The sequence below is a fragment of the Monodon monoceros genome, unplaced genomic scaffold, assembly GCF_005190385.1.
Source record: "Monodon monoceros isolate NGI ecotype Baffin Bay Population unplaced genomic scaffold, NGI_Narwhal_1 Super_Scaffold_2, whole genome shotgun sequence".
In the NCBI taxonomy this organism is placed as follows: domain Eukaryota; kingdom Metazoa; phylum Chordata; class Mammalia; order Artiodactyla; family Monodontidae; genus Monodon; species Monodon monoceros.
This window is the reverse complement of record NW_021703776.1, coordinates 68,078,227-68,106,223: the sequence shown is the minus strand read 5'-3', so window position 1 is coordinate 68,106,223 and position 27,997 is coordinate 68,078,227. Positions and strand designations below refer to the sequence as shown.

The 27,997-nt window shown below is 39.2% G+C and overlaps 1 protein-coding gene across 1 annotated transcript in view; it reads left to right on the top strand.

The window, feature by feature from the left end:
* The window catches only part of DOCK4 (dedicator of cytokinesis 4), a 480,919-nt gene that overhangs the window by 284,445 nt on the left and 168,477 nt on the right, over window positions 1-27,997 (top strand). The window contains exons 13-15 of the mRNA XM_029233259.1: window positions 15,488-15,613; window positions 24,659-24,783; window positions 25,587-25,749. Of these exons, the coding sequence (XP_029089092.1) occupies window positions 15,488-15,613; window positions 24,659-24,783; window positions 25,587-25,749 (414 nt within the window). The remainder of the gene's footprint in view (window positions 1-15,487; window positions 15,614-24,658; window positions 24,784-25,586; window positions 25,750-27,997) is intronic.

The window sequence follows — 27,997 nt, the reverse complement described above, 5'->3', positions numbered from 1 at the left end:
ACGCGGGCCTCTCACTGTTGTGGCCTCTCCCGCTGCGGAGCAGAGGCGCCTAACACGCAGGCTCAGCGGCCATGGCTCATGGGCCCAGCCGCTCCGTGGCATGTGGGATCTTCCCGGACCGGGGCACGAACCCGTGTCCCCTGCATCGGCAGGCAGACTCTCAACCACTGCGCCACCAGGGAAGCCCTATTTATTACATCTTTATTGGAGTATAAATGCTTTACAATGGTGTGTTAGTTTCTGCTTTATAACAAAGTGAATCAGTTATACATATACATATGTTCCCATATCTCTTCCCTCTTGTGTCTCCCTCCCTCCCACCCTCCCTATCCCACCCCTCTAGGTGGTCACAAAGCACCGAGCTGATCTCCCTGTGCTATGCAGCTGCTTCCCAGTAGCTACCTATTTTACGTTTGGTAGTGTATATATGTCCGTGCCACTCTCTCACTTTATCACAGCTTACCCTTCCCCCTCCCCATATCCTCAAGTCTGTTCTCTAGTAGGTCTGTGTCTTTACTCCTGTCTTACCCTTAGGTTCTTCATGACATTTTTTTTTTCTTAAATTCCATACGTATGTGTTAGCATACAGTATTTGTCTTTTTCTTTCTGACTTACTTCACTCTGTATGACAGACTCTGGGTCCACCCACCTCATTACAAATAGCTCAATTTCGTTTCTTTTTATGGCTGAGTAATATTCCATTGTATATATGTGCCACATCTTCTTTATCCATTCATCCAATGATGGACACTTAGGTTGTTCCCATCTCCTGGCTATTGTAAATAGAGCTGTAATGAACATTTTGGTACATGACTCTTTTTGAATTATGGTTTTCTCAGGGTATATGCCCAGTAGTGGGATTGCTGGGTCATATGGTAGTTCTATTTGTAGTTTTTTGAGGAACCTCCATACTGTTCTCCATAGTGGCTGTACCAATTTACATTCCCACTAGCAGTGCAAGAGTGTTCCCTTTTCTCCACACCCTCTCCAGCATTTATTGTTTCTAGATTTTTTGATGATGGCCATTCTGACTGGTGTGAGATGATATCTCATTGTAGTTTTGATTTGCATTTCTCTAATGATTAATGATGCTGAGCATTCTTTCATGTGTTTGTTGGCAGTCTGTATATCTTCTTTGGAGAAATGTGTATTTAGGTCTTCTGCCCATTTTTGGATTGGGTTGTTTGTGTTTTTGTTATTGAGCTGCATGAGCTGCTTGTAAATTTTGGAGATTAATCCTTTGTCAGTTGCTTCATTTGCAAATATTTTCTCCCATTCTGAGGGTTGCCTTTTGGTCTTGTTTATGGTTTCCTTTGCTGTGCAAAACCTTTGCAGTTTCATTAGGTCCCATTTGTTTATTTTTGTTTTTATTTCCATTTCACTAGGAGGTGGGTCAAAAAGGATCTTGCTGTGATTTATGTCATAGAGTGTTCTGCCTATGTTTTCCTCTAAGGGTTTGATAGTTTCTGGCCTTACATTTAGGTCTTTAATCCATTTTGAGCTTATTTATGTGTATGGTGTTAGGGAGTGATCTAATCTCATACTTTTACATGTAGCTGTCCAGTTTTCCCAGCACCACTTATTGAAGAGGCTGTCCTTTCTCCACTATACATTCCTGCCTCCTTTATCAAAAATAAGGTGACCATATGTGCGTGGGTTTATGTCTGGTCTTTCTATCCTGTTCCATTGATCTATATTTCTGTTTTTACACCAGTACCATACTGTCTTGATTACTGTAGCTTTGTAGTATAGTCTGCAGTCAGGGAGCCTGATTCCCCCAGCTCCATTTTTCGTTCTCAAGACTGCTTTGGCTATTCGGGGTCTTTTGTGTTTCCATACAAATTGTGAAATTTTTTGTTCTAGTTCTGTGAAAAATGCCAGTGGTAGTTTGATAGGGATTGCATTGAATCTGTAGATTGCTTTGGGTAGTAGAGTCATTTTCACAGTGTTGATTCTTCCAATGCAAGAACATGGTATATCTCTCCATCTATTTGTATCACCTTTAATTTCTTTCATCAGTGTCTTATAATTTTCTGCATATAGGTCATTTGTCTCCTTAGGTAGGTTTCTTCCTAGATATTTTATTCTTTTTGTTGCAGTGGTAAATGGGAGTGATTTCTTGATTTCGCTTTCAGATTTTTCATCATTAGTGTGTAGGAATGCCAGAGATTTCTGTGCATTAATTTTGTATCCTGCTACTTTACCAAATTCATTGATTAGCTCTAGTAGTTTTCTGGTAGGATCTTTAGGATTCTCTATGTATAGTATCATGTCATCTGCAAACGGTGACAGCTTTACTTCTTCTTTTCTGATTTGGATTCCTTTTATTTCCTTTTCTTCTCTGATTGCTGTGGCTTAACTTCCTAAACTATATTGAATAAGAGTGGTGAGAGTGGGCAACCTTGTTTTGTTCCTGATCTTAGCGGAAATGCTTTCAGTTTTTCACCATTGAGGACCATGTTGGCTGTGGGTTTGTCACATATGGCCTTTATTATTGAGGAAAGTTCCCTCTGTGCCTACTTTCTGGAGGGTTTTTATCATAAATGGGTGTTGAATTTTGTCTAAAGCTTTCTCTGCATCTATTGAGATGATCATATGGTTTTTCTCCTTCAGTTTGTTAATATGGTGTATCACATTGATTGATTTGCGTATATTGAAGAATCCTTGCATTCCTGGAATAAACCCCATTTGATCATGGTGTATGATCCTTTTAATGTGCTGTTGGATTCTGTTCGCTAGTATTTTGTAGAGGATTTTTGCATCTATGTTCATCAGTGATATTGGCCTGTAGTTTTCTTTCTTTGTGACATCCTTGTGTGGTTTTGTTATCAGGGTGATGGTGGCCTCGTAGAATGAGTTTGGGAGTGTTCCTCCCTCTGCTGTATTTTGGAAGAATTTGAGAAGGATAGGTGTTAGCTCTTCTCTAAATGTTTGATAGAATTCGCCTGTGAAACCATCTGGTCCTGGGCTTTTGTTTGTTGGAAGATTTTAATCACAGTTTCAATTTCAGTGCTTGTGATTGGTCTGTTCATATTTTCTATTTCTTCCTGATTCAGTCTTGGCAGGTTGTGCATTTCTAAGAATTTGTTCATTTCTTCCAGGTTGTCCTTTTTATTGGCATAGAGTTGCTTGTAGTAATCTCTCATGATCTTTTGTATTTCTGCTGTGTCAGTTGTTACTTCTCCTTTTTCGTTTCTAATTCTATTGATTTGGGTCTTCTCCCTTTTTTTCTTGATGAGTCTGGCTAATGGTTTATCAATTTTGTTTATCTTCTCAAAGAACCAGCTTTTAGTTTTTTTGATCTTTGCTATCGTTTCCTTCATTTCTTTTTCATTTATTTCTGATCTGATCTTTATGATTTCTTTCTTTCTGCTAACTTTGGGGTTTTTTTCTTCTTCTTTCTCTAATTGCTTTAGGTGCAAGGTTAGGTTATTTATTCGAGCTGTTTCCTATTACTTAAGGTAGGATTGTATTGATATAAATTTCCCTCTTAGAACTGCTTTTGCTGCATCCCATAGGTTTTGGGTCGTCATGTCGCCATTGTCATTTGTTTCTAGGTATTTTTTCATTTCCTGTTTGACTTCTTCAGTGATCACTTCGTTATTAAGTAGTGTACTGTTTATCCTCCATGTGTTTGTATTTTTTACAGATCTTTTCCTGTAATTGATATCTAGTCTCATAGCATTGTTGTTGGAAAAGATACTTGATACAATTTCAGTTTTCTTGAATTTACCAAGGCTTTATTTGTGACCCAAGATATGATCTGTCCTGGGGAATGTTCCATGAGCACTTGAGAAAAATGTGTGTTCTGTTGTTTTTGGATGGAATGTCCTATAAATATCAATTAAGTCCATCTTGTTTAATGTATCATTTAAAGCTCATGTTTCCTTATTTATTTTCATTTTGGGTGATCTGTCCATTGGTGAAAGTGGGGTGTTAAAGTCTCCTACTATGAATGTGTTACTGTCGATTTCCCCTTTTATGGCTGTTAGTATTTGCCTTATGTATTGAGGTGCTCCTATGTTAGGTGCATAAATATTTACAATTGTTATATCTTCTTCTTGGATCGATCCCTTGATCATTATGTAGTGTCCTTCTTTGTCTGTTCTAATAGTCTTTATTTTAAAGTCTATTTTGTCTGATACGAGAATTGCTACTCCAGCTTTCTTTTGGTTTCCCTTTGCATGGAATATCTTTTTCCATCCCCTCACTTTCAGTCTGTATGTGTCTCTAGGTCTGAAGTGGGTCTCTTGTAGACAGCATATAGATTCGTTTTGTTTTTGTATCCATTCAGCCAGTCTGTGTCTTTTTGTGGGGGCATTTAATCCATTTACATTTAAGGTTATTATTGATATGTATGTTCCTATTCCCATTTTCTTTATTGTTTTGGGTTTGATATTATAGGCCCTTTCCTCCTCTTGTGTTTCTTGCCTAGGGAAGATCCTTTAGCATTTGTTGTAAAGCTGGTTTGGTAGTGCTGAACTCTCTCAGCTTTTGCTTGTCTGTAAAGGTTTTAATTTCTCCATGAAATCTGAATGATATCCTTGCTGGGTAGAGTAATCTTGGTTGTAAGTTTTTCTCCTTCATCACTTTAAATATGTCCTGCCAGTCCCTTCTGGCTTTCAGAGTTTCTGCTGAAAGATCAGCTGTTAACCTTATGGGGATTCCCTTGTGTGTTATTTGTTGTTTTTCCCTTGCTGCTTTTAATATGATTTCTTTGTATTTAATTTTTGACAGTTTGATTAATATGTGTCTTGGCCTATTTCTCCTTGGATTTGTCCTGTATGGGATTCTCTGTGTTTCCTGGACTTGATTAACTATTTCCCATATTAGGGAAGTTTTCAACTATAATCTCTTCAAAGATTTTCTCAGTCCCTTTCTTTTCTCTTCTTCTGGGACCCCTATAATTCGAATGTTGGTGTGTTTAATGTTGTCCCAGAGGTCTCTGAGACTGTCCTCAGTTCTTTTCATTCTTTTTTCTTTATTCTGCTCTGCAGTAGTTATTTCCACTGTTTTATCTTCCAGGTCACTTATCTGTTCTTCTGCCTCAGTTATTCTGCTGTTGATCCCTTCTAGAGTATCTTTAATTTCATTTATTGTGTTGTTCATCGTGCTTGTTTCATCTTTAGTTCTTCTAGGTGCTCGTTAAATGTTCCTTGCATTTTCTCTATTGTATTTCCAAGTTTTCGGATCATATTTACTATCATTGTTCTGAATTCTTTTTCAGGTAGACTGCCTATTTCCTCTACATTTGTTAGGTCTGGTGGGTTTTTATCTTGCTCCTTCATCTGCTGTGTGTTTTTCTGTCTTCTCATTTTGCTTATCTTACTGTGTTTGGGGTCTCCTATTTGCAGGCTGCAGTTTCGTTGTTCCTGTTGTTTTTGGTGTCTGTCCCCAGTGGCTAAAGTTGGTTCAGTGGGTTGTCTAGGGTTCCTGGTGGAGGGGACTAATGCCTGTGTTCTCGTGCATGAGGCTGGATTTTGTCTTTCAGGTCCACGTCTGGTGGTGTGTTTTGGGGTGTCTGTGGACTTATTATGGTTTTAGGCAGCCTCTCTGCTGATGGGTGGCGTTGTGTTCCTGTCTTGCTAGTTGTTTGGCATAGGGTGTCCAGCACTGTAGCTTGCTGGTCGTTGAGTAAAGCTGGGTGCTGGTGTTGAGATGGAAATCTCTGGGAGATTTTTGCCGTTTGATATTACGTGGAGCTGGGAGGTCTCTTGTGGACCAGTGTCCTGAAGTTGGCTCTCCCACCTCAGAGGCACAGCACTGACTCCTGGCTGCAGCACCAAGAGCCTTTCATCCACACGGCTCAGAATAAAAGGGAGAAAAAGTAGAAAGAAAGAAGGAAAGAAAGAAAGGAAGGAAGGAAGAAAGGAAGGAAGGAAGGAAGAAGGAAAGAAAGAAAGAGGATAAAAGAAAATAAAATAAGTAAGGTAAAATAAAGTTATTAAAATTAAAAAATGTTAAGAAAAAAAATTTTAAGTAAAAAAAACTACAACAACAAAAAAAAGCGGACGGATAGAAGCCTACAACAAATGGTGAAAGCACAGCTATACAGACAAAATCTCACACAGAAGCATACACATACATACTCACAAAAAGAGGAAAAGTGGAAAAAATAATAAATCTTGCTCTCAAAGTCCACCTTCTCAATTTGGGATGATTCGTTGTCCATTCAGGTATTCCACAGATGCAGGGTACATCAAGTTGATTGTGGAGATTTAATCCACTGCTCCTGAGGCTGCTGGGAGAGATTTCCCTTTCTCTTCTTTGTTCGCACAGCTCCTGGGGTTCAGCTTTGGATTTGGCATCGCCTCTGCGTGTAGGTCGTCGGAGGGAGTTTGTTCTTCGCTCAGACAGGACGGGGTTAAAGGAGCAGCCGCTTCGGGGACTGTGGCTCACTCAGGCCACGGGGAGGGAGGGCCACAGAGTGCGGGGTGAGCCTGCGGCGGCAGAGGCCGGCATGACGTTGCACCAACCTGAGGTGCACCGTGCGTTCTCCCGGAGGAGTTGTCCCAGCATCCCGGGACCCTGGCAGTGGCGGGCTGCACAGGCTCCCCGGAAGCGGGGTGTGGAGAGTGACCTGTGCTCGCACACAGGCTTCTTGGTGGTGGCAGCAGCAGCCTTAGCGTCTCATGCCCGTCTCTGGGGTTTGCGCTGTTAGCCGCGGCTCGCGCCCGTCTCTGGAGCTCCTTCAAGCAGCGCTCTTAATCCCCTCCTCTCACACCAGGAAACAAAGAGGGAAGAAAAAGTCTCTTGCCTCTTCGGCAGGTCCAGACTTTTCCCTGGACTCCCTCCTGGCTAGCCGTGGTGCACTAACCCCCTGTAGGCTGTGTTCACGCCGCCAGTCCTCTCCCTGCGCTCTGACCGAAGCCGCAGCCTCAGCTCCCAGCCCCGCCCACCCCGGCCGGTGAGCAGACAAGCCTCTCGGGCTGGTGAGTGCTCTTCAGCACCGATCCTCTGTGCGGGAATCTCTCCTCTTTGCCCTCCGCTCCCCTGTGACTGTGCTCTCCTCCGCGGCTCTTAAGCTTCCCCCCTCTGCCACCCGCAGTCTCCGCCCGCGAATGGGCTTCTAGTTTGTGGAAACCTTTCCTCCTTCACGGCTTCTTCCTACTGGTTCAGGTCCCGTCCCTATTCTTTTGTCTCTGTTTTTCTTTTTTTGCCCTACCCTGGTACGTGGGGAGTGTCTTGCCTTTTGGGAGGTCTGAGGTCTTCTTCCAGCGTTCAGTAGGTGTTCTGTAGGCGTTGTTCCATGTGTAGATGTATTTCTGATGTATCTGTGGGGAGGAAGGTGATCGCCACGTCTAACTCTTCTGCTATCTTTCCCCTCTCGCGCCTCCCCATCTTTTGCATTGCCATTTTTTTCTGTTTCCAAGCTTGAATGTTACTCTCTCAGAAATGCCTTCTATAACCACTTTGCCTTTATTATTTTTATCTCAGTCTCTTGTTTATCTTCTTTATAACAGTTATCACAATTAAAAGAGGAAAACTGTGGTAGGATACTCAAGAAGTTGTAAACATTGATTAATTCTAGTAAACAGAACTCAGTAACTGAGGTAGGGAAGTACATTTTCCTCCATAATAGAACCTTTTGTATGTATGCATGTACTACTTTAAAAATTTTTTTTACATTTAGTTAAAGTTGCCCAGTGTTTATCAGACACTCAGTATCTGTTTCATAAATGAATAGAAAACACAATTATCAGTTGTTTGCCTCAAGTTTGTTTCTTTGGTCTCCTAGTACCAAAAAGGAAAAAAAAAATTAGAAGGTAAAACAATTTACTGTGTCCTAAGGAGGTTGCATTATTTTCCTAGCTTTGAGATTTAAGGCCCTAATTTATGTGTCCAACCCTCACTGTTGTACTCTTAAATGCTTTGGGGTTTTTCACATTTATAAGTAATAATGTGTGGAACGTCTGCTGTATTTTGGAATATGTCTTTGAAATAAAACCTTAGAGTGCGGAAGGGATAAATTGGGAGGGATAGATTGGGATTGGCATATACACGCTACTGTATATAAAATAGGACTAATAAGAACCTACTATATAGCACAGGGAATTCTACTCAATACTCTTAATGGCCTATATGGGAAAAGAGTCTAAAAAGTGAGTGGATATATGTATATGTATAACTGATTCACTTTGCTGTACACCTGAAACTAACACAACATTGTAAATCAACTACAATAAAAATTTTTTTAAAAACCTTAGAAATGGGATTATTAAGGGAGAATGTGAGCTTTTTAATGAATTTTGCCACATTAACAAAATAAAAAGCAGCTGAGATTGTCATTTTGGAATAAAACTTGGGACAGTTTATTGAGGACATCAAAGAAAGATATCAAAGATTTTTCAAAGGTTTGGAACGTGTAGATTCAGAATTGCAGTATTAATTAATAAAAGTGGAAAAAAGATGAAGAAATTGTTTGGGGATTGAGTGGAAGAGACTGGTTTTAGAATGTAGGTTTACTTTCACAGTCTCTGTGTGCTCACGATAATTGCTGAAGTTCTCATGCTCTATAATTACCTATGATATTAAGTTTAATCCCTCTCTAATTCTCACCTAGACTGTTAAATTTATCCGTAATATGTATCCTGCCAAATCTTCCTCTGTTGTACTGCCAGAATCCTCTTTCCCAAATAAAAATCTGTTCTTCATCTCACGCCCCATTTCAAGTTTTATTGATTCATCAACTTGTGATGCCAGCTTGGCCCCTTCCTGTGGTGTTGCAAGGCAAGCTTCCAAAATCTGGCCCAGTCTCCGTTTCATTGCCTCTCCCTACATTCTGCCTTCAGCCCAACATAACCCTCTTTGGATTGTGGTATTAGTAGCCACACAGAGTTGTGATACTGTAAATGTTCATACCCCAGAAGTGAATGCCTTTATGATAGTTTTATTAGAAATCGAACTAGTGATACAGCCTTCAATAATTTTACTAGGAATCAGAAGATCTCAGTGATTTCAAAACAAAACAGGGCAAAGACATTTCTTTTACCCATTCTATGTGTTTCTGTCTTTGCTCACAGCTCCATGCTGTATTTTGTGTGTCCTCTCCCTACTCTGTTCTTTAAAAAAATGACCTTCTTTGATAAATTATTCCCTGCCTTTTTTTCATTTAGATTTTGCCATGTTATATATGATGATTTTTTTTTCAAATCTTTTTAGTCTTGTTCAAATACTCCCCTTTTCTAAAATGAGTTTTCTTAAACTTTAGAATATTCTGGCTGAGTTGAGATAAAGAGCCTAATTCAGCGTTCTCTATTTGACACTTTATTTTGAGAAAAAGTAAATGAAGCAATTTTTTTGGTCTTTTCTTAGCATGTGGATATTTTTAAATGCTGAAAATGGAAAGAAAAGACCATTTCAGTTTGATCATCAAACTTCATGAAAATTCTGATTGAGAAAATTAAATGAGTAAGGATTAATAGATATATGCCAACTGTATTCTTTGTTTCCTCCCCCATACGTCACTTCAGGGATTTGTTCGTTATTAGTTTGGGTTTATAATGTGACCTTTGGATATCCCACTTGTGAAAATATTTTTGCACTATTAGTACATCTATTCTTAGCTCAGATGTTTTTAACACATGTATTTTTAGAACATATACTTTAATATTCTACCATTTTTCTTCTATACTTGTATAGAAACTCAGGAGAATTAAAAAGAAAAAGTAATTGTGTAATGTTAAGTACTTTTTACATTTAAGTCAGTTATTTAATCAATATTGTGACTTTATTTTATACTTTAATTTGGCACATTTGCAAATTTTTTGAAGCAAAGGACAGTTTTTGAATTAAATATTGATGAGATTGATAGTTCTTAAATACTATATAAGTAGAGTAAATTTTTGCTCAGTTAATTAATTTACCCATTTACAATTACATTTTAATTGTGCACTGAAGACACACTAGTATATATTCTTCAAAGACTGCTTGTGTTATTGTAAAACAATAGGGATTTCAAGGATTTTAAAATAAATTGGCTTTTGAAACATGGTAGACTGACTCTTGTAATCTCCCCTTCAAACATGTAAAAATGCTGGATAAATTACAACTAAGACATGGTAAGAAATAGCAAATGAAGCTTCAAAGAAAGGAAGGGACATCTTGCTGACATTAAGAGGGAGCTCCATACCAGAAGTGTAAACACTCAAATAAGCACTCCAACAGGGAAGGGGGGTGTGAATATAGGCCCTGATGACTGGGGGCTTAAGTTTTAAATGTCTCATGGAAGTCAAGACATGATTTGTTATATCTGCTCCCTCTCCCTCATTGCTGATTATTTCACGATTGATTGTGTTTTTACTATCATTTTATTGTGACTCAACTTCAGTGGGTGTTGCTTTTTTTCATAGGAATCCTATGCACCGTGGGTGTGAAAGTGGCAGTATGGAGTGATTATACATTTACTGTTTTCAGGCTACTCAACTGGGACCAGTTACTTACCTTGGATTTCATAGCTATGGATTTTTCCAAACTACTGAGTTAATTTAAATTCAGTGGCTTAAGCTTGGAGTTTCTATCTCACCAGAGAATCATGTACCCTCATCACCTTTTTAAAACAGAGAACAGTTCTTTCAAGCCCAGTATTAGAGGACTTACTTCTAAGCATTACTTGTATATTCTCTAAGCTATATCTCCTAGAAGTTCAGATAATAAACTATCAGGAAAAGACTAAATAAAAGGTAGAAAAATAGGTTCATAATGAAAAAGAAACCATGAAAAAATGAACAAGGAGAGTTTCAAATTCATGCATCAAAAAAATATTGAACATCTGTATGTCTGCATTATTCAAGGCACTAGTAATATAGCATTTAAGAAAGCAAATACAAATCTTTGTCCTCTTGGTGCTTAGCTTCTAGTGGTTAGAAAGAACTAAATAGAATTTCTAAAATTGTTTTAAAGAAGAAGTCATGTAAGGAAAATTAGTGCACTGCTTAAATACCAAATGAGCACAACTGCAAAGAGAAAGAATAATGTGATATAACAGCAGTGGCCCTGGTAGTTGTAGTAGCAGCTGCTAACATTTTTGAGCACTTCCTTTATACCAGGTATTGCCTAAAGTATTTTATGGAGTTGGTATCATTATCATTTTTATTTTACAGATGTGGAAACCAAAGCACAGAGGAGTTAACACTGAGACAGGGTCATGATGCTGTATGATAGACTTCTTAAACTGCACACTTAATCACAACATGTATTTATCAAATATATTTGTCATTATTTTCCATTTTTGTGTTGCTATACATTTGCAGTTAGGTGTTAGTTGGTTCATTGGTGGCAAAATGGCTGATCTAGTCTAAACTTAATTTTGCCTGCTATTTAATAAATTATGCTGTGCTTGCCTTTTTTTATGTAAAAGTGCAGAATTTCATGAATTTAAAAAGAATCATCTTATAGAGTGAGTTAGCTCCTAGTCCTAAGAAGTTAGAGTTACCAAAAAATCAACCACATTTGCTTTAACAGATACCAGGCCTTTCTTTCCTGTAGTTCTGCTCCGTAAGCTGAGTTTAATCATGAAAAACTGTTGTTTTGTGACTCTAGGTTAATTAATGACTATGCCTCTGTTTAAAATTAGATATCAAATCTTTGTAATTGGGTCTTAAACATCTAGACTGATTTTTAAAAGTTTTGTTTCATGATTGTTTCTTCTAATAAGAGGAACATTTCCCCCTTAGCCATTTCATTTTTGGGATTTATATTAACAGCCAGAAAAAAAATTGATTGTGGAACATTATTGATCTATTTTGTGAAATTAAAAATTTAACCTAATTTTTTAGCTTACTGGTTGTCATAACTCCCAGTTTAAAAAAAAAAATCTTCCCTGCACTTTCAAATTCCCTCAGTCGGTCATAATTTTTCCTTATTTTAATATTCCTATCATGAACTTAACCCTTGCTGCTTCATATTCTACTTGCGTATGTGTGTCTTACTTTCATTATTGGATGATCAGCTTCTTTGGACCAGAGACCCTATTGTGTACACCCTTATTTCTCACCCTCCACCTTCCACTCAAGCTGGAAGTTACTGCCTGGCCCAAAGTGGACAGTTTGAATTGCGGAAGGAGTAAGTTAAAGTGTCCAGATAAAATTTTAGAAGTTGCTCCAGCCCCAGATGTAACAGCTAAGGCAAGGACAGTGAAGTTGTATGACAAGAAAGGGAACAGGAAGAAAAATACTGCACTGTGAACATACCCTGTATCATAAGCTACACTCCTGAAAGGATAGGAGTAATTCTCAGGTCATTGGAATGGGCGAATATTTGATAAGTCTCCCCTTTGTAGTGAAGAATAGTTTCTTTGTCTTCATACATTATTTGTTATTGTCTAGTGAGTCATTTAGCCAACCTGTTCATTTTAGTCGAGATATTTAAGAACCACTATAAAAACAGGATCAGGAGTTTCCCTGATTGAAAAATAAATAGTATTGCAGTGGCTCTTGGTGGGCTGGTCCCTGTAGATTCACTACTATGTCATGTTTCTTTGTCTTCCTGAAAGTACACCCCCTCTTTGATGTTTCTTTGTTAAGTGTTGTGGTTTTTTAATGGAAATTGAATTGATGATTTGGGAAGAGCCAAGTACATTGTGGTCAAGCCCTTGGCCCACTTGACCTTTCCAGTTCTTGATTCTCGGTGAGTTCTTCATTCTGAAGAAATTGGGTCACCTCAACAATACCTTCCCCTCCAAATTGATATCAGTAGTCCAGACAAATGAAATCATTATGCCTGGGGCTTTCATCTATATCTTTCTAAACCTTCAGATTGAAAACTACCATATCTTCTAACTAAATTTTAGAATGCATTCAACTGTTGAATGCCTAATTTTCCTTTTTCCCCTCTACTGTTTTGTCTGTTTTCCCCCTGTCACTTCCTCATTGCCTTCCCTTATCCATTAGCTGGCTCCTTTCTGTCTGTTGTCTTCTCCTTGGGTCCTCTCTATCCTCTTGCCTTCTCTCATCCCAATGGCTCTGGCTATCTCGAGAACATTGATGCATTTCTTTGTTCATGCTTACATCTATCTGTCTTTCCACAAAACATATTTTTTCTCTATTTCCTATCTTTAATTGTCTTTAGAATCCACATTGATTGAATGCCTTTCTTTTCTCATTGTCTTATCCTCTGTATTCAACTTATGTAAAAAATAAAATAAAATAAATCACTGATGGTTAAATGAATTCTGGCTCCAATAGAGCAAAACAAGAATTCTGGTCAATTTTCTTCCTCCAGTCTCTACCCTGAATAGCATGATCTCTTTGTTTTTTCATTACTGTTTAGTTCTTTTCTTACATTGTACGTACCACATAAGGTTGCTAGTATCTCTGATCAGGTCCTTTGATGAGAAGTTCTAGTAAAATGATCTGTCCTTGCAAAACATCACAGGACCTCAAGAATTTTGTTTAGTGCTTGTGACTCTCTATGTGAAAGCATTGCTTATAGTGTCCTGGGGTACTAGAACAGTGTTCTACCCAGCAGAGGGATGGTTGTTATGTACTGTGTCTGGCACACACTGCTATTCTACAAATATCAGCTTCTGCTGATGTTCATATTGATGATGACAGTGTGGGTGAATGTTTTGAAGGCAAAAGGACAGAAGTAGGAGGAGAACAGAGACACCAGTAATGAGGTGGGGGTACCGGGAGAGCGTGAGTCAGGAAGAAATAGCTGCTGGGACAGATGGATTATAACATGTGTTAGTTTATCTTCATTCACCAGCCTCTGGGTTTTAAAAGGAACCAGTAGTACCACATCCAAGTTGTCCGCATCCAACCATCCAGATGACTCATTCTCCCCTGCTTCATTCCATGTGGCTATCGGAGGACTGACGCTCCTCCACTCTATCACCCTCAGTCATCCATCTCGTGTGGGCTGGGGGCAGGGAGGGAGCTAAAGGATAGTTAAGTGAAAATAGGATGAAGATTTAATTAAAGTTCCTGAGTGCCTGCCAGATTTAATCTAATTCTCACAACTTTCTGGCACCGGCATTCTATTAGATCCACACACCAGAGGACACAGTGATGCAGCCACATCCTACCCTTCTTTTCTTATGTCATTGCCTTTTTGGGTCTGCCTCATCTAGGTCAGATTCTAACCCCAGGAAAGGCTCCATCTTCTTTCCGAGCCTAGTACTTTTTTAAAAAAACAAATTTTCCTGATGATTTACCTACTCTATTGAAAAGCAAGCAAACAAACCAACAAAACACTACTTTTGTTGTTGTTTGTTTCTTCATTTTACTGAAGACAAGTGAAAGGAAGATTCCAATCTACATGCATGGCAAATGTCTTGCATTTCTGTTGCATCCCAGCATGATTGTTGCCACGCTTATGGTGTATGTTTGCAGATAACATTGTAGTGCTGTGCATTAGGAATTGGGAGTGACTACTTGCACAATAGTATGTATGTAACTGAGTGAAAAGGGTGATAAGTAATGATGTAGATGGAGGATCTTTGGAGTACAGATTTATCATTCTCTTGATCCACCATCCAAATTCATTTTAAAATTGAATTCAGGTTAATGATGATTGAAAGTTTTTAAAAAAATAAGTCACCTTTGACTGGTTTCATTTTCTATCACTAATGTAAGTGAGGGACTTTTTTTTTTTTTTGTCTTTTTTGTTTTAAAATAATAGAAGAAAAAAGGAACAGGGAATTAAAAGACTGAAAGAGAAACAGCATGTTGGAAATAGGCAAACATAAGTATTCAAAAAGATAGGACATTAATTTTTTCCTATAGCTAGAGTTGGGAGAATAAGGTATGAAAAACGTATCATTCAATGTCCTCAGTATATCCCGCTGTGGTAATGTCAGTATAATTGGGGTAACAAAAAAATTTAATTTTACTATTTTACTGACTAAATTCCCTCTTGTTTATCAAAGTGGCCTGCATCCTGCTCAATTCTGCTCAGTAGAAAATAATGTGATTATGAGTTTCTACTGTATATAATATTAAGAATATAATGTTGGTTTTATTACAATCACCTTTCTTAAATTTTTAAAAAAAAATCTCTGAATATCCTTAAGATCCTTGAATTTTTATGCGTTTAGCTTTGTGTCCATGTTTATGACATTTGATTAGTAATTATTCACAGGCCTTATAGAGTTTTAAAGAAATTAGAACTCCCTTTTTAAGATCAGTATCTTCCAGGGCTGGATAGCCCCTGCCATTTGCTAGGATGAGGTTGGTGCAGGGGTGTTTCTGTCTGGCAGGGTGCTGGAGAAGCGGGTGATGGGACTGGAAGCCAGACTTCCTCTTCTTAGTGTTCTGTTCAGGTTTTTTCTAGCTTCTTGGAACCTTCTTTGTAAGTGGAAAAACTCAGGTAGTCAAGTTGGAAAAGTGTTCTCTAGGTATTTGTCTTATAGATTCCATTAATTTTGTCTGACTCTTAATCATCAGTTTAAAACAATGACACCATAGATTGGGGCTTGTTGAAACAATTTCAGTTTCTGTTCATGCGGTTTCTGTCCTTTTTTTAACTCTGGTCTCCTTTGTTTTAGGTTTAGCAGTTTCCCTACAACTCTTGCATGGAGACATTGAACAAATCAGAAGGGAATACTCATCAGTATTTTCTCATGGAGTCTCCATCACCCGGAAGTTGGGTTTTTCTAATATTATTATGCCTGGTAAGTGACTTGGGATGCACTACATGATGAAACATGGCTACTTTGTCTGCTTTTGACGCTTGAGAAATTTTTCAAATTGTCAGCTTCAAAGAGTTCAAATGGGCCATGCTTATGAATAAAATGAGATATTTAATTTCTTTTTAAAAAAATCTTTACATTTTTATTATATTAGGGTGGATAACTTGTGGGGGTCATGGTTGCATTTCATTATGGCCATAATAGGAAAACTGAAGTTGAATACAGAAAATATTTTACCCTCTGGTGGGAAGTGTTATTGAAGCCACTTAGGGGAAATCCTTACAGGTTTTGGCAAGAACAGTTATTAAGCAATGGTTAGCCTTTTTTGGAGGATTTTTCCACCAGAGATATGTATGTATGTGTGTATATAAATAAGCAGCCATATGCAAACGCCATATGTATTTCTATACATCTCCTAGTTCTATTTGTATATATAAATCAGATCTATATTAGCAACCAAAAGAGACTCCAAAAAAGTGTTTGTTTCTGAGTGGAAATGGTAGAAGTTAAGGAGATTCACACCAACAAAGTAAATGCCAAGTAAGTCTTTCTCAGGGCTCTACATCCTACTTTCCACAACCAAGAAAAAAAAAAAATAGAAAGACCAAATAGTCTCAAATTGTCGACAGTATTTTTAGAAATGAGATCCTTTAAATCACTGTTTAAATCCCATGTGTAAAAAGCAAGCAATGGAAGTTGCATCTGACAGGCCTCTGGCGCAGTTATGAGACTGATGGTAGGACTGTTGTCCATAAAGACCTAACATGATGCAGAAACTGACTGGCATTGACTGTCGCGGCATTTTGTGATCCCCTGACGGAAATGCATTCATGCAGGAAAGCCTAAGAGAACAGCCTGGAAAGTTTCCTGAGATGGCCTGACCTAGCTTAGGGACCCAGTCTGCCTGAGCATCTTCTCTTAACTATTGTCGAAAATGACTGTTTACAGCACGGTTTACTTGGTGGCATGTTATTCAGTGGCTCTTGCAACCATTCATTATTTCCTTCAGTTGCTATAAATAGCTGGTATTTCCTCTTTAACAAAAAAGAAACAAATTTCATCCCACTGGGAAGCAAATTGATGAGTAAATCTAATATAAAAAGCATATTTTAGAACAGAATGCAGCCAGCTGCTAAAAGAATTCCTCAGCTTGGTCTTTGAGCAGCATCATTGAGAAATGGAAAAATATTAAGCAACATGACACTTCACTGGCTGAATAATTGTCTGGGGTGTGCTGTGCTCATGCAGCTCTTGTCTGGCTTTAATGATGAAAATGAGCTTTCTGTGGAATAAGTCTCACTTCTGTCCCTTTCCCACACCACGTTATGGCGAGGTTCACGCTGACCAGGGAATCAGTCCTCCCAGACACATGTCTGCAGTGCCCAAGACTGCAGGAGATTTTTTTTAAAGCACTTTCTTCTTTTTCTTCTCTCATTTTTTTCTTCTTTGGCTTCTGAGTCTTTCAAATTAGATGGAGAAGGGAAGGATGTGTGTATTAACTTTAAACAGCTGAAAGCAACTTTACAACTCAATGGAATGTTTTACATTGGAAAACATAACAGCCATTGTTTTGTTTTCCTTTGTTATTTTTTAGAATTTTGACTTGTCAGTTAATTCTCACTGGTGGCTCTGATGAAAACTTGAGCTGAGTTTTCAATAAGAAAATATATGTGAACAGCATTTCTGATCCCAGTGTTATATTGACAGTCTGCTAGGATGATGGGTTTTTTTGTTTGTTTTCCTTTTGTGTTTCTAGACTTGTCCTTCAGAGTTAGTATTGTGAATAGGGGTCAGGATGGGTGAAGCACGTGTTTATACCTACAGGACCTTCATTAACTTAGTTACTGCCTTTCTGCAGAATGAATTATCTGTGGTCCTGACACTAACAGGAACGTACACAAAACTCTTCTTGAGGATCACAGAATGTCATCAATGCTAAACTCTATTTGGGATGGGAAAACCGTGTAGACAGAGATTCTCCCCTTGGTCTGGCTTTTGCATGGGCTGGTCTCGGGAATGTCACCTGGTATAAGGAGACTACCTGCCCATGTGCTTTCGGCCTGTCATGAAGTCCTCTGAACCCTTCCTGTTGCTAAGGGTCAGTCATTCAGCACTTTATTTCTTAGAGTACCCAGTTTCCAAAGAAGAAAAGTTACCCTCTGTGAAGCTCCATCACTGCCACCTACGAACCAAATAACTCTACAGAAAGTTCCATGGTCTGGCCTCTGAGCCCATGAGAGGGAGGGCAGTGAAAATGTTTCAGTCAGTGCTCTCTAGTTGAAATACAGTGCGAGCCACAAATGTAATTTTAACTTTTCTAGTAACCATTTAAAAAAAGTAGGAAGAAAGAGATGAAATTAATTTTAACAATATATTTTATTTAACCCAGTGCATCCAAAATATCGTTTTAATAGGTAATCCATATAAAAAACTCATAATGAGTTATTTTACACTATTTCAGCCTAAGTCTTTGAAGGCTGGTAACTACTGTACATTACAGCACATCTCTTTCCAGCCAAGTCACATTTCAAGGACTCAGTTGCCACATGTGGCAGTCGTTATGGGATTGGACAGCCAAGCTCTAAATGTCTTAACAGACTGTACAAAGCAGAGCTCGAGCCGTTGCTGAATATCAGGAAGGACTAAGTTTCCATCCACCAGACGCTTTGGAACAAAGCTGGCTGATGTGTCAAGAATGTCATGGGAGGTGAGGCGGTGTCCTCCTCCCACCCTAAGGGTCCATTCTTATTCTGAGTTTATGCTTCTTTCTAGGCAATCATCATGGTCTCCCTACTTTATCTTCCCTACCTGTACCCTCTCTCCTGGAGACTTGTTGTCACATATCAACCGGTAAAACTATCCCTCTTTGTTAAGGAACACCTAATTAATACCTTCCAGTGCATTCACTTTTAATACATCTTGGTAGTTCCTAATCCTAAAAAGAATTAAGGAAAAGTGGTGGACTGATAAGGGAGGGAAGGGTTGAGATTTGGAGGCTAGAGGCTCACACTGAAAATGATGAACAGAGCCTATGTTTCACATGGTTGCCAGCAGTAGTAGCTGTGATAGTGATTTCCAGATTTAAGTTTATTTTACAAGTATTTTCCAGAGTAAGCCTCCTTTTCCTTTGGTCTTTAGGCAATAGTCCAAATAAGTCAAATTTCTATTTGGTCAAATTTGACTAGATAGTGATTTATAAGACTGGGGTAAGAAGAATGTTGTAGAGATGTTTGCCTCCCATCTAAGAAGATATATAATTTTATTCTTTTAAATATATATATTATTATTATTATTTACCACTTACTGATAGAGACATGTACATCACCAGATGGAATTGCCTCAAATAATCCTTCTTTTGGAGAAAGCAAGTGGGACCCTGCTTTATTTGATATTCCCTAAAAATATATCCTAAATCTAACCAAAGCTCACCACGCCCCAGTCCAAGTCACTGGACCTCCATATCATATAGGTGCAACTACTCTGCTTAGATCTGAACCCCTGATCATGCCACCAAGGAGTGGTGGTCTTTCACCCAAGGAATGCCACAGTGACCAAAGAGAGGGGGAGGCATGTCACCCTGAGGTTGGATCCCAGCCCCAGATCACATTGGGGAAGAGGCTGCTGCCCCCAAATTATGAAGCTTACATGCCCCACTTGCCCAAGGGTGTAGGATTTCCCCAACAGGCACTACCAGAAATGCATGCATTGTCCTAGAGTATGAAGGGCAGCCCATCCCTGCTCCTGTCTTTGTGCACCACTGTCTGGAAAGTCCTTCATGGCTGCTGTTGTATCATTTGCCATTGCTTGCTTGATAGTCATAAACAAATTAAAAAGCTACCCCCTCAAAAGTTTAACATCTCAGAGTATTCTTTTAAAATAAAGCAAAACAAAAATGAGAACAGATATGTTTTACTGAAGTGTACTCTATGTGAGAAATCCAACGTTAATTTTTCATCCCATGCATAAGTTTTCCCTGTGTGTGATCTGCCTTGATTTCCTTTTACTTGTGAATCTTGCCCCTATCCCTTACCCTGCCCCTCCCCCCTCCACCGCTGCCCTGAAGGTATCCTGAAGTGGTAGAGGCCTAGGTGTGGATGGCATATTATATTAGTTTCCTATGGCTACTGTAACAAATCGTCACAAATGGGGTGGCTTAAAACAATGCAGAAATGTACTATTTTACAGTTCCGGAGATCAGAAGCTTGCATGAGTCTCACTGGGCTAATATCAGGGTGTCAGCAGGGCTGCATTTCTTCTGATGCATTCTCTAAAGGGGAATGCATTTTCTTGTCTTTGCCAGCTTCTGGAGACTCCCTGTACTCCTTGGCTCATGGCCCAACATCATTCAACCTCTGCTTCTCTCATCATATCCCCTTCTCTGACCCTGACCTTCTGCCTCCCTCTTATAAGGACCTTTGTAATTATATTGAGCCCACCCTGATAATCAAAGAAAATCTCCCCATCTCAAGATTGTCAGCTTAATCACATCTGCGAAGTCCCTTTTGCTGTGTAAAGTAATCTATTCACAGGTTCCCAGGATTAGGACTTGGACATCTTTGGGGAGGTAACGGGGTGCCTGCTACACACATGAAGGGCCATCCAGCTCAACCATGTGTCCAGTGCATGAATGTCCTCCTGAGGTCCCTGAGGATGGTTTGCCGGCTTGTACTTGAGTATTAATAATGGCCAAGGTCACACCATCACATCTTACATCTTCTCTCAAAATGACCTCTTTCATGTTGAACTCGTCTCCCTCTACCTTCTATCCATTGGGTTGAGTTTCTCTGCTTGTAACCTCAACATTTTAAAATTCAGTTAACTCTCGTCTCCCTCATCGCTCCTCTGATGTGTCCCTTCTCCATATCATTTATGGTCTGGATGATACCGTTTCTGTCTGTCTCTGTCCTAGAAATGAAATCAGTGCTTCATAATTGGTCTGACCAATCAGGGTGGGACTGTTACCTTCCTTGCTCAAGGCACTAGTCTTTTGGAGACAAAGGCTGAATTGCACTAGCTTATTTGATGGATGTTCTCATCCTATTGAATTACATTTTCATGGGTAAAGCAGAGATACGGATAGGACATTGGGCATGTTTCTTAATCTCTATACTTTAGTTTCCTCATCTGTAAAATGGAAATAATAGGGCCTTTCTATAAGGTTAATGTGAGGATTTAATGAGATATTCTACTTATAGCACTTGGCAAAGTACCTGACTACTGTCTATCTGCTACTATCTACTACTAAACACCATCATCATCTAAGTTCACGAAAACCCGGAGTCTTCTATGTATGTTCTTTTGTTTTTAAGAAGGACAGGAACTTTTCTTTTCCAGTTCCAAAAATAACAGCAAATATCTAGCACAGGAAAGGCACTGGACTAGCCCCTGTGGCTGGGGACAATGGTTTACTTGACGTGATGAGCATGTCCTCTATGCCTTTATCCAGTTCATTCATAGGACAGAATCAAGGATCAGGTTTTCAGCTACTGATAAAAACCTCTTGCCTGTTGAGGTCAAGCCATAAATCAACCCCATTTGATTGTAGTCACTGAACTCTTTTTGAGTTTGTTCCTACTTCTGTGGCCTTATCTCTATCTCGTCTACAGTGATGTTTTGAGAAGCCTTCCCATGTGTAAAGGCTTCCCAGTCAGTGGGCCTGTGAAACAGAGAGAAGTGTCAGCACATCAAATTTAAAGAGCAATAAATTTAAGATGTGCAAAGTATTAATAAACATTATCAGGCAAGTAGCTTTTCACGATTGGTGCTATGACTCCATTTCATACTTAGTTTATGATTTCTCTCTTAATTACCCAAGGTGCTTTCTTAACACCATTTGGGCTTATTAGTTTTCTCCAGAGCCAACCTCAGGTGTATTGACTTTAATTAGCACTTGTTTCAACTTTATCCTTCTGCGTATTTTGGCAAAACGTGGCACCTTGCAGTATTAGAACACAGCAAGCTGCAGATTCCTGGGGGGACACATGCAGAATGACATCCAGGAGAAATGTTCTTGTCATGTATTCTCTTTTCAAAGAAATCTTATTTTAGTCTAAAAGTTTTGCAAAAGATAAAGAGGGTTACAGCGACAGGGACAGTGATAGTTAAAGAACAGAAAACTAAAACATATGTATAAGGTGTTTTAATTTATGAGTGTGTTACAGTCCAGACGTTCTTTTGTAAGTCACAGAAACAGCAAGCATGACATAATAGTCTCGGCCCTCCTACTGCCTCTCCCATCCCTACCTCTGCCTTTACCCCTTCCCCACTTTCATAACACAGAAACTTGAGGCCCCAAGGTTTATCTTACCCTGTCTAGACTAATGTCACAGAGAATAGACGGTAGCAGAGAAAGACTTGAATCCAGATTTCCTTATTCCAGTCTTCCTGTGACCCTACCTTTTTTTAGGCTTATTTGAATTCAGAAGAGAGAGAAGAATCCAGCAAAATTATAAGCTAAACCAGCTCTAGGGGTCCATTTGGGAAGCAAAGGCCATTTTTAACTTTGGTCCCTTTGGAACACACCATAGCTTCCACAGATGTCGCATCCTCTTAGTGAGGGCCTCTCTCATGTGACACCCCCTCTCCTCCATTCAACACCCCGTCTCCTCTTACTTTTATCCATGGCACTTAGCATTATTCAGTGTGCTCTGTGTTTTACTTCTTTGTCCAAGACCTACTCCTACTAGAATCCCTTCACAGGGAAGGCATTTTTGCTTTGTTCACTGCTGAATCTACTGGGCCTAGAATAATATCTGGCACATAGTAGGTGCTCACGGTATATTTGCTGAATGAATACACAAAGAAAGAATTTCCTGGCACTGGCAGTATGTTACTGTCCCCCCACCCCTGTTCTTCTGTAGGACCAGCCTGCACACAGCGGGGGGAGACAGGTTGCCTTGCAAACCTCCCTCACCGCCCCCGCTCCCCACCCCCCCGTCTTTGCTTAAATCAGAATTGCCGGTCCTTCCAACAGCTGAGAGTTGGAAGTCCCCCTCCCAAGAAACACTTACTCTCCATTTTGCATGACAGTTAATCCCCATGTGGTTTGGACAAGCTAATCACTCATTATGAGAAATTTCTAAGGTAAAAACTCCTGTAGCTGTACTTCCCATTAATCAGTGTGTGTTTTATAGTCTGTGTGTAAGCACGGCCACTCATCATGTGTCACCTACTCCAAGAAGCAAAGGAATTTTACTACTGTTAACTAACATCTTTTGCTCTGAAGTACCTTGATTTTTGTGTTGTGTTTTTACCTGCCAAGTCTGTTCGCGGGAAAACTATTGTCAAGAATTTCCTCTCGGATTGTTGAAATAGCACGTGTGCAGACCATTAGCATTGCAGACCTGTTTTGAGTTGAAATTGATGGCTTCAGAGGACAAAGTTTGTGAGCTTATTTATTCTATAATGTAATTGTTAAAATAAATAGCATTGAGAATGTGTGTTATGTATGTATGAATACATGTATATAAAATGATAACTTTATAGTAATTAGATGAACTGGGTTATAAAAAAACTAGAAAACTTGTAAAATTTACTGGACCATTTTCTCTTAAAATTTTTTTTTAGTGGATATGGTTAAAACAAAAAACCTTCAAAGCATATAATTTTACATGTGTTGAAATACGTTGCTTTTCTCCTGGAATTCCAAGTTCACTGCCTTTCCAGGTTGATTTGTATGAGAGTATGTATGAGTTGTGTGAGAGTACTGAGAAATTCATAAGACAGAGACCACTGTATTAGTTGTTTCCACTAATGTATTCCTTATATACTCTTTGTAAAGGGTGGGTGAGACATCATCCTTCTTAGAACTTATTCAGTTTCTCTCTTTTATGGCCCATCTGTTTCCTGTTCAGCCAAAGTCATTTGCAAATGATGTTCTCATTAAAAGTTGGTCTTTATGAAGGAAGGTGACCAGGCACACCTGTATTCCTCCATGTTTTTGAAAGCTAGGGTACTTTCTTATAAACACTTTGGTCAGGAAGTTTGAGAAATTTCCCAGGTGTGGGCATATTTGTATGGTTATTGTTCCTTCTGGTGATTTACTTTCTTAAGGAGAGATTTTTTATTAGCAAAAAAATATATTGCGTTTGGGCCTTCAACTGTTTGAAAGCTATGTTAAGTAAATTCAACCTTGCCAACCTCACCAACATTTACCTTCAAAAACTTTCTAGCCACACTTGGTTTACTTACTTCTCATGTCCGTATCCACTCACTGCTTACCCCTAATTTAATTCTTACAGGAGAGATCAAAGCATGCTGCCAAGTGTGTTTGCCTCGCTTTGCTAGTTGGCATTATATTCTAATTTTTTCTTGCAGGACTAAGAAAGGGGGGCAAGATGAAAAAGCATTCAAGTTTATAAATAGCTAATGGAGAAACAAAAATAGATGATATATGTGTACATAGACTATGTCAGTTTGAATCCAGGGCCTTTCTCATTTGTTTTATAGCTTGATGGCAAGAAATATTAAGCCAAGTGTGTCTGTATGACTGACTTATTCTACATCTGTGTTCATAAACACTAATCTGGATTCTTCCAGTAGTGAGGTCATTTCATCCACGAATTTTGGAAAAGATTTAAATTGTAACTGTACCCTTTGCAGTCCGATCATTTTCTTGCATTTAGGTATTTCTTCTTCTCTAAATGCTGTGACTATAAAGTATTAAGACTAGTTTCTTTGAGCCACCCCTGCTAGGCTGTCATTTTGTAATTGCACCTCATAAATGAAATGAGGGAAATATTGAAAAATGGTGAAATTTGACAACACCTTCCTACCCAGGCCCAGTACTGTCCTCCTAAATGTGCACCTTCAGTATTGCTAACTCAGACTAGCAGAAGCTGGCCTTTGCTTTTCTTGGATGTTGGTAGTAAGGGTGGGGACCTTTCTATAAAAGTATAAATATTGTATATTTTACTTTTATATGTATGCTATAACACTATTTTTTATGAACTAAAGTTTTTCTTGATAGAGTACTTTATTACACTTTTTACTATATATAACATGGTTTCAATTTTCCTCTCCTACTAGGTGAAATGCGGAATGATTTATACATCACTATAGAAAGGGGAGAATTTGAGAAAGGAGGAAAGAGTGTGGCCAGAAATGTGGAAGTTACGATGTTCATTGTAGAGAGTAGCGGCCAGACCTTGAAGGTACGTTAATGCTGGATTCTTTGTGGTAAAACAATTCCACATCCTTGCTTTGGGTTCATCTTTAATGAGATCAGTTAATTTCTGATTTGCAGTATTTCCAATCTTATTTTTCTTTTCCACCCCTGTGTAGTTTTTTTTTTTTTTAATTATGAAAATGCCTTTCAGAAAAGAAAGTAGGAAAAAAAAAGGCTTTTACAGTTTGTTTGTGTCAGCAGTGTCCTCCTAACAGCTACTCCTTAAATGCAGCATTTTTATGCCATTTCATTTTTCCCCTTTCATCTGTCATAGTTTTGAAGATGCATACTTTTGCTTTTGGCAATTGGTAAAACAAAACAAAAATCATAGGTCATCCTATGTATTTTCATTTTAACCAAAATAGGGCATGAGGATTAAGCTCTTACTAATTGGGGTTATAATATCAGGTTCCTTTATGGAAGAAGTGTTTCATGTGAGCCCGGGGCTTAGTGAGTTTTACAAGAAGGCACAGAACAGGCTTTTGGCTGTAGCAGGTTGAGAATTTTATCATGTAGTTGACTCCAAATTGGGCACACAGTTGCCCATCTCACTCATGTCACTGAGGTCCACCCTTAGCCGAGTAGACCCTGGGAGACCAGCCTCAGGATGAAACAGACACAGCCTGTCAGCAGAAGCAAGTGTAGAAACAGGCCTGTAAAGAGCTGGGGAGGTAATTTCACCTGAAGTGCTATTTGAGGAGCAGGCAGATACAGCAGAGCAATTGCTCTGCTCCTCCCCACATCATCTTGAAATGAAGCTGTCTTTAACCTGCATTTTTCCTTTATTAGGATTTTATCTCCTTTGGCTCTGGAGAGCCACCAGCTAGCGAGTACCACTCCTTTGTGCTTTATCATAACAACAGTCCCAGGTGGTCTGAGCTACTGAAACTTCCTATCCCTGTGGATAAATTCAGGGGAGCGCACATCCGCTTCGAGTTCCGGCATTGTTCCAGTAAGTGTTTGGCAGGATTGTCTCCATGGCTTTGTTGTGCTGGGTAGTCTGCTAACTGAGCTGAAACAACAGTGTGGGCTAATCTGTAGGAAGTGTGTGACAAGCCAGAGACCTCCACAAGAGAGAAACGAAGGTGAGTGAAGTCCTGGGAGGTGAATGGGCTCACTTCTTGAAGAACCAATGACCTTTGTGGAAACATAGATGCAGGAGGGAAAGGAAACAGAATACCTATGGAAATCTACAGGGTTCTTCTTAAGTTGGTCACTTTCATAAAAACCAGTTCATCACTCTCACAGTCTGGAAAGACTAGATAGAAAGAGAAGATGCAGCAGTAATGACCTGACTGGCTCAGGTGGTTTTAGGCAGTCCTGACCCATCTGCTGTCTCTCCAGCCAAGAGCTGATCCAGCTCTCAGACAGCTCAGGGGTACCCTCGGGGACTTTCCTAGGCATGTGAAGTCACTAGAAAAGCCTCTGATTGGCTCCAATTCATATTGATTTGCATATATCTACATCACCGTGCATTCTCAAACAGTATTCAAATGAGGATCAAGTAATGTCAACTCAAACAGGTCTTAGAGATGATGTGAAGTAATTTCCCCATTTTATAGATCTAAAAAACCCAAGACACAGACGTTACAGGATGTATTCATGTGGACATTACTTATCCATAAAGTTATCATTTCCTGTTGTCTCTATTTTAATTCTTTTGCATTCATTACCACCCTCTGAAGCCCCCACTCCCTGCCTCCACCAGCCCCCAGTCCAGGGATCTTCTGGTTTTCCCTGTGCCCCAGAAGTGTGCACTTCTGGTAGTGTACACTGTGACCAGAGAAGGTTCTGGTGAATCTTGCTTCAAGAACAGTATAATAATCAAGAGAGGGACTTCCCTGGTGGCACAGTGGTTAAGAATCCACCTGCCAATGCAGGGGACGTGGGTTCGAACCCTGATCCGGGAAGATCCCACATGCCGTGGAGCAACTAAGCCTGTGCGCCACAACTACTGAAACCTGTACGCCTAGAGCCCATGCTCCGCAACAAGAGAAGCCACTGCAATGAGAAACCCACGCACCGCAACAGAGAGTGGCCCCCTCTTGCTGCAACTAGAGAAAGCCCGTGTGCAGCAACAAAGACCTAACACAGCCATAAATAAATAAATAAATAGATAAATAAATAAATAAAATCAAGAGATAGAGAAGAATCACATTATTGGGGAAGCAGCCAGCAGGCTCCTCTCCAGTCTGAAAGGAATGGAGGCATTGCCAGTAGATATGCGGTGACCTCGCCTGAGTGCTATGTAACTCGCCCAAGATTCAGGGAGAGGAGAAGGACTTTGTCTTGTTGTTGGGACTTTGGAATGTTTTGGAATTAGCTCAGAAGCTCCACAAGTTATGCTTTTGTGGATATTTCAGAATATAGGGAGATGGCTAGCAGGGTCTTACCATTCTTCCAAATTCCTAGAAGAGTTTCATGGGTAGGATTTAAAGTGAGAAAAAATAAAGGACTTTCCATGGTGCCATACCATTCCTTCCACCAATCTTCGTTATAAATTCTCACTTGGGCCTAATATGAGCTTTGAGCTTTAAGGAGGAAAAAGAGGAAAATAAAAGTGAAATGGGAGAAAAAGGAGAAAGAACATTTGGAGAAAGTTACTATAACTCAGAACATGGAAACTGGACTAAAGGTGATTTTCAGTAGAACCTGTTAGATCTCTGCCATCTTGTCCTTGTACTTCAAACATTGTCCACAGGGTTTTGTTTTGTTTTGTTTTTAATGTTCATTGTTAAAATTCAGAAGAAACAGCAACATGTAAAGAAGAAAGAAAATCCCTACAAATAATCAGTGTAGTCATTTTATCACATGAACTTCCAAGTGTTCTTTGTGTGTACATGTATTTATTTTAAAATATTTGTTCATGAAACAAATATTTATTAAATACCTGCTGTATGTCAACCATTTTACTGGGCATTGAAAATACATCAGTGAACACAACAAAATACCTCCTCTCAGATCTTTCACTCTAGAGAGGGAAGACAGACAACACTTGAGCAAATAAATCTATAATGTATCAAGTAGCGTTAAATACAGTGAAGAAGACTAAACTGGAGTTAGGTGCTAGAACGCAGCGGTGCTATGTTGCTATTTTACATAGGGCAGTCAGGATAGACCTCTCTGATAAAGAGGTGTGTCAACAACAACATAAAAGAAGTGAAGTATCTGGGGAAAAAATATTTCAGGCATCTGGATAT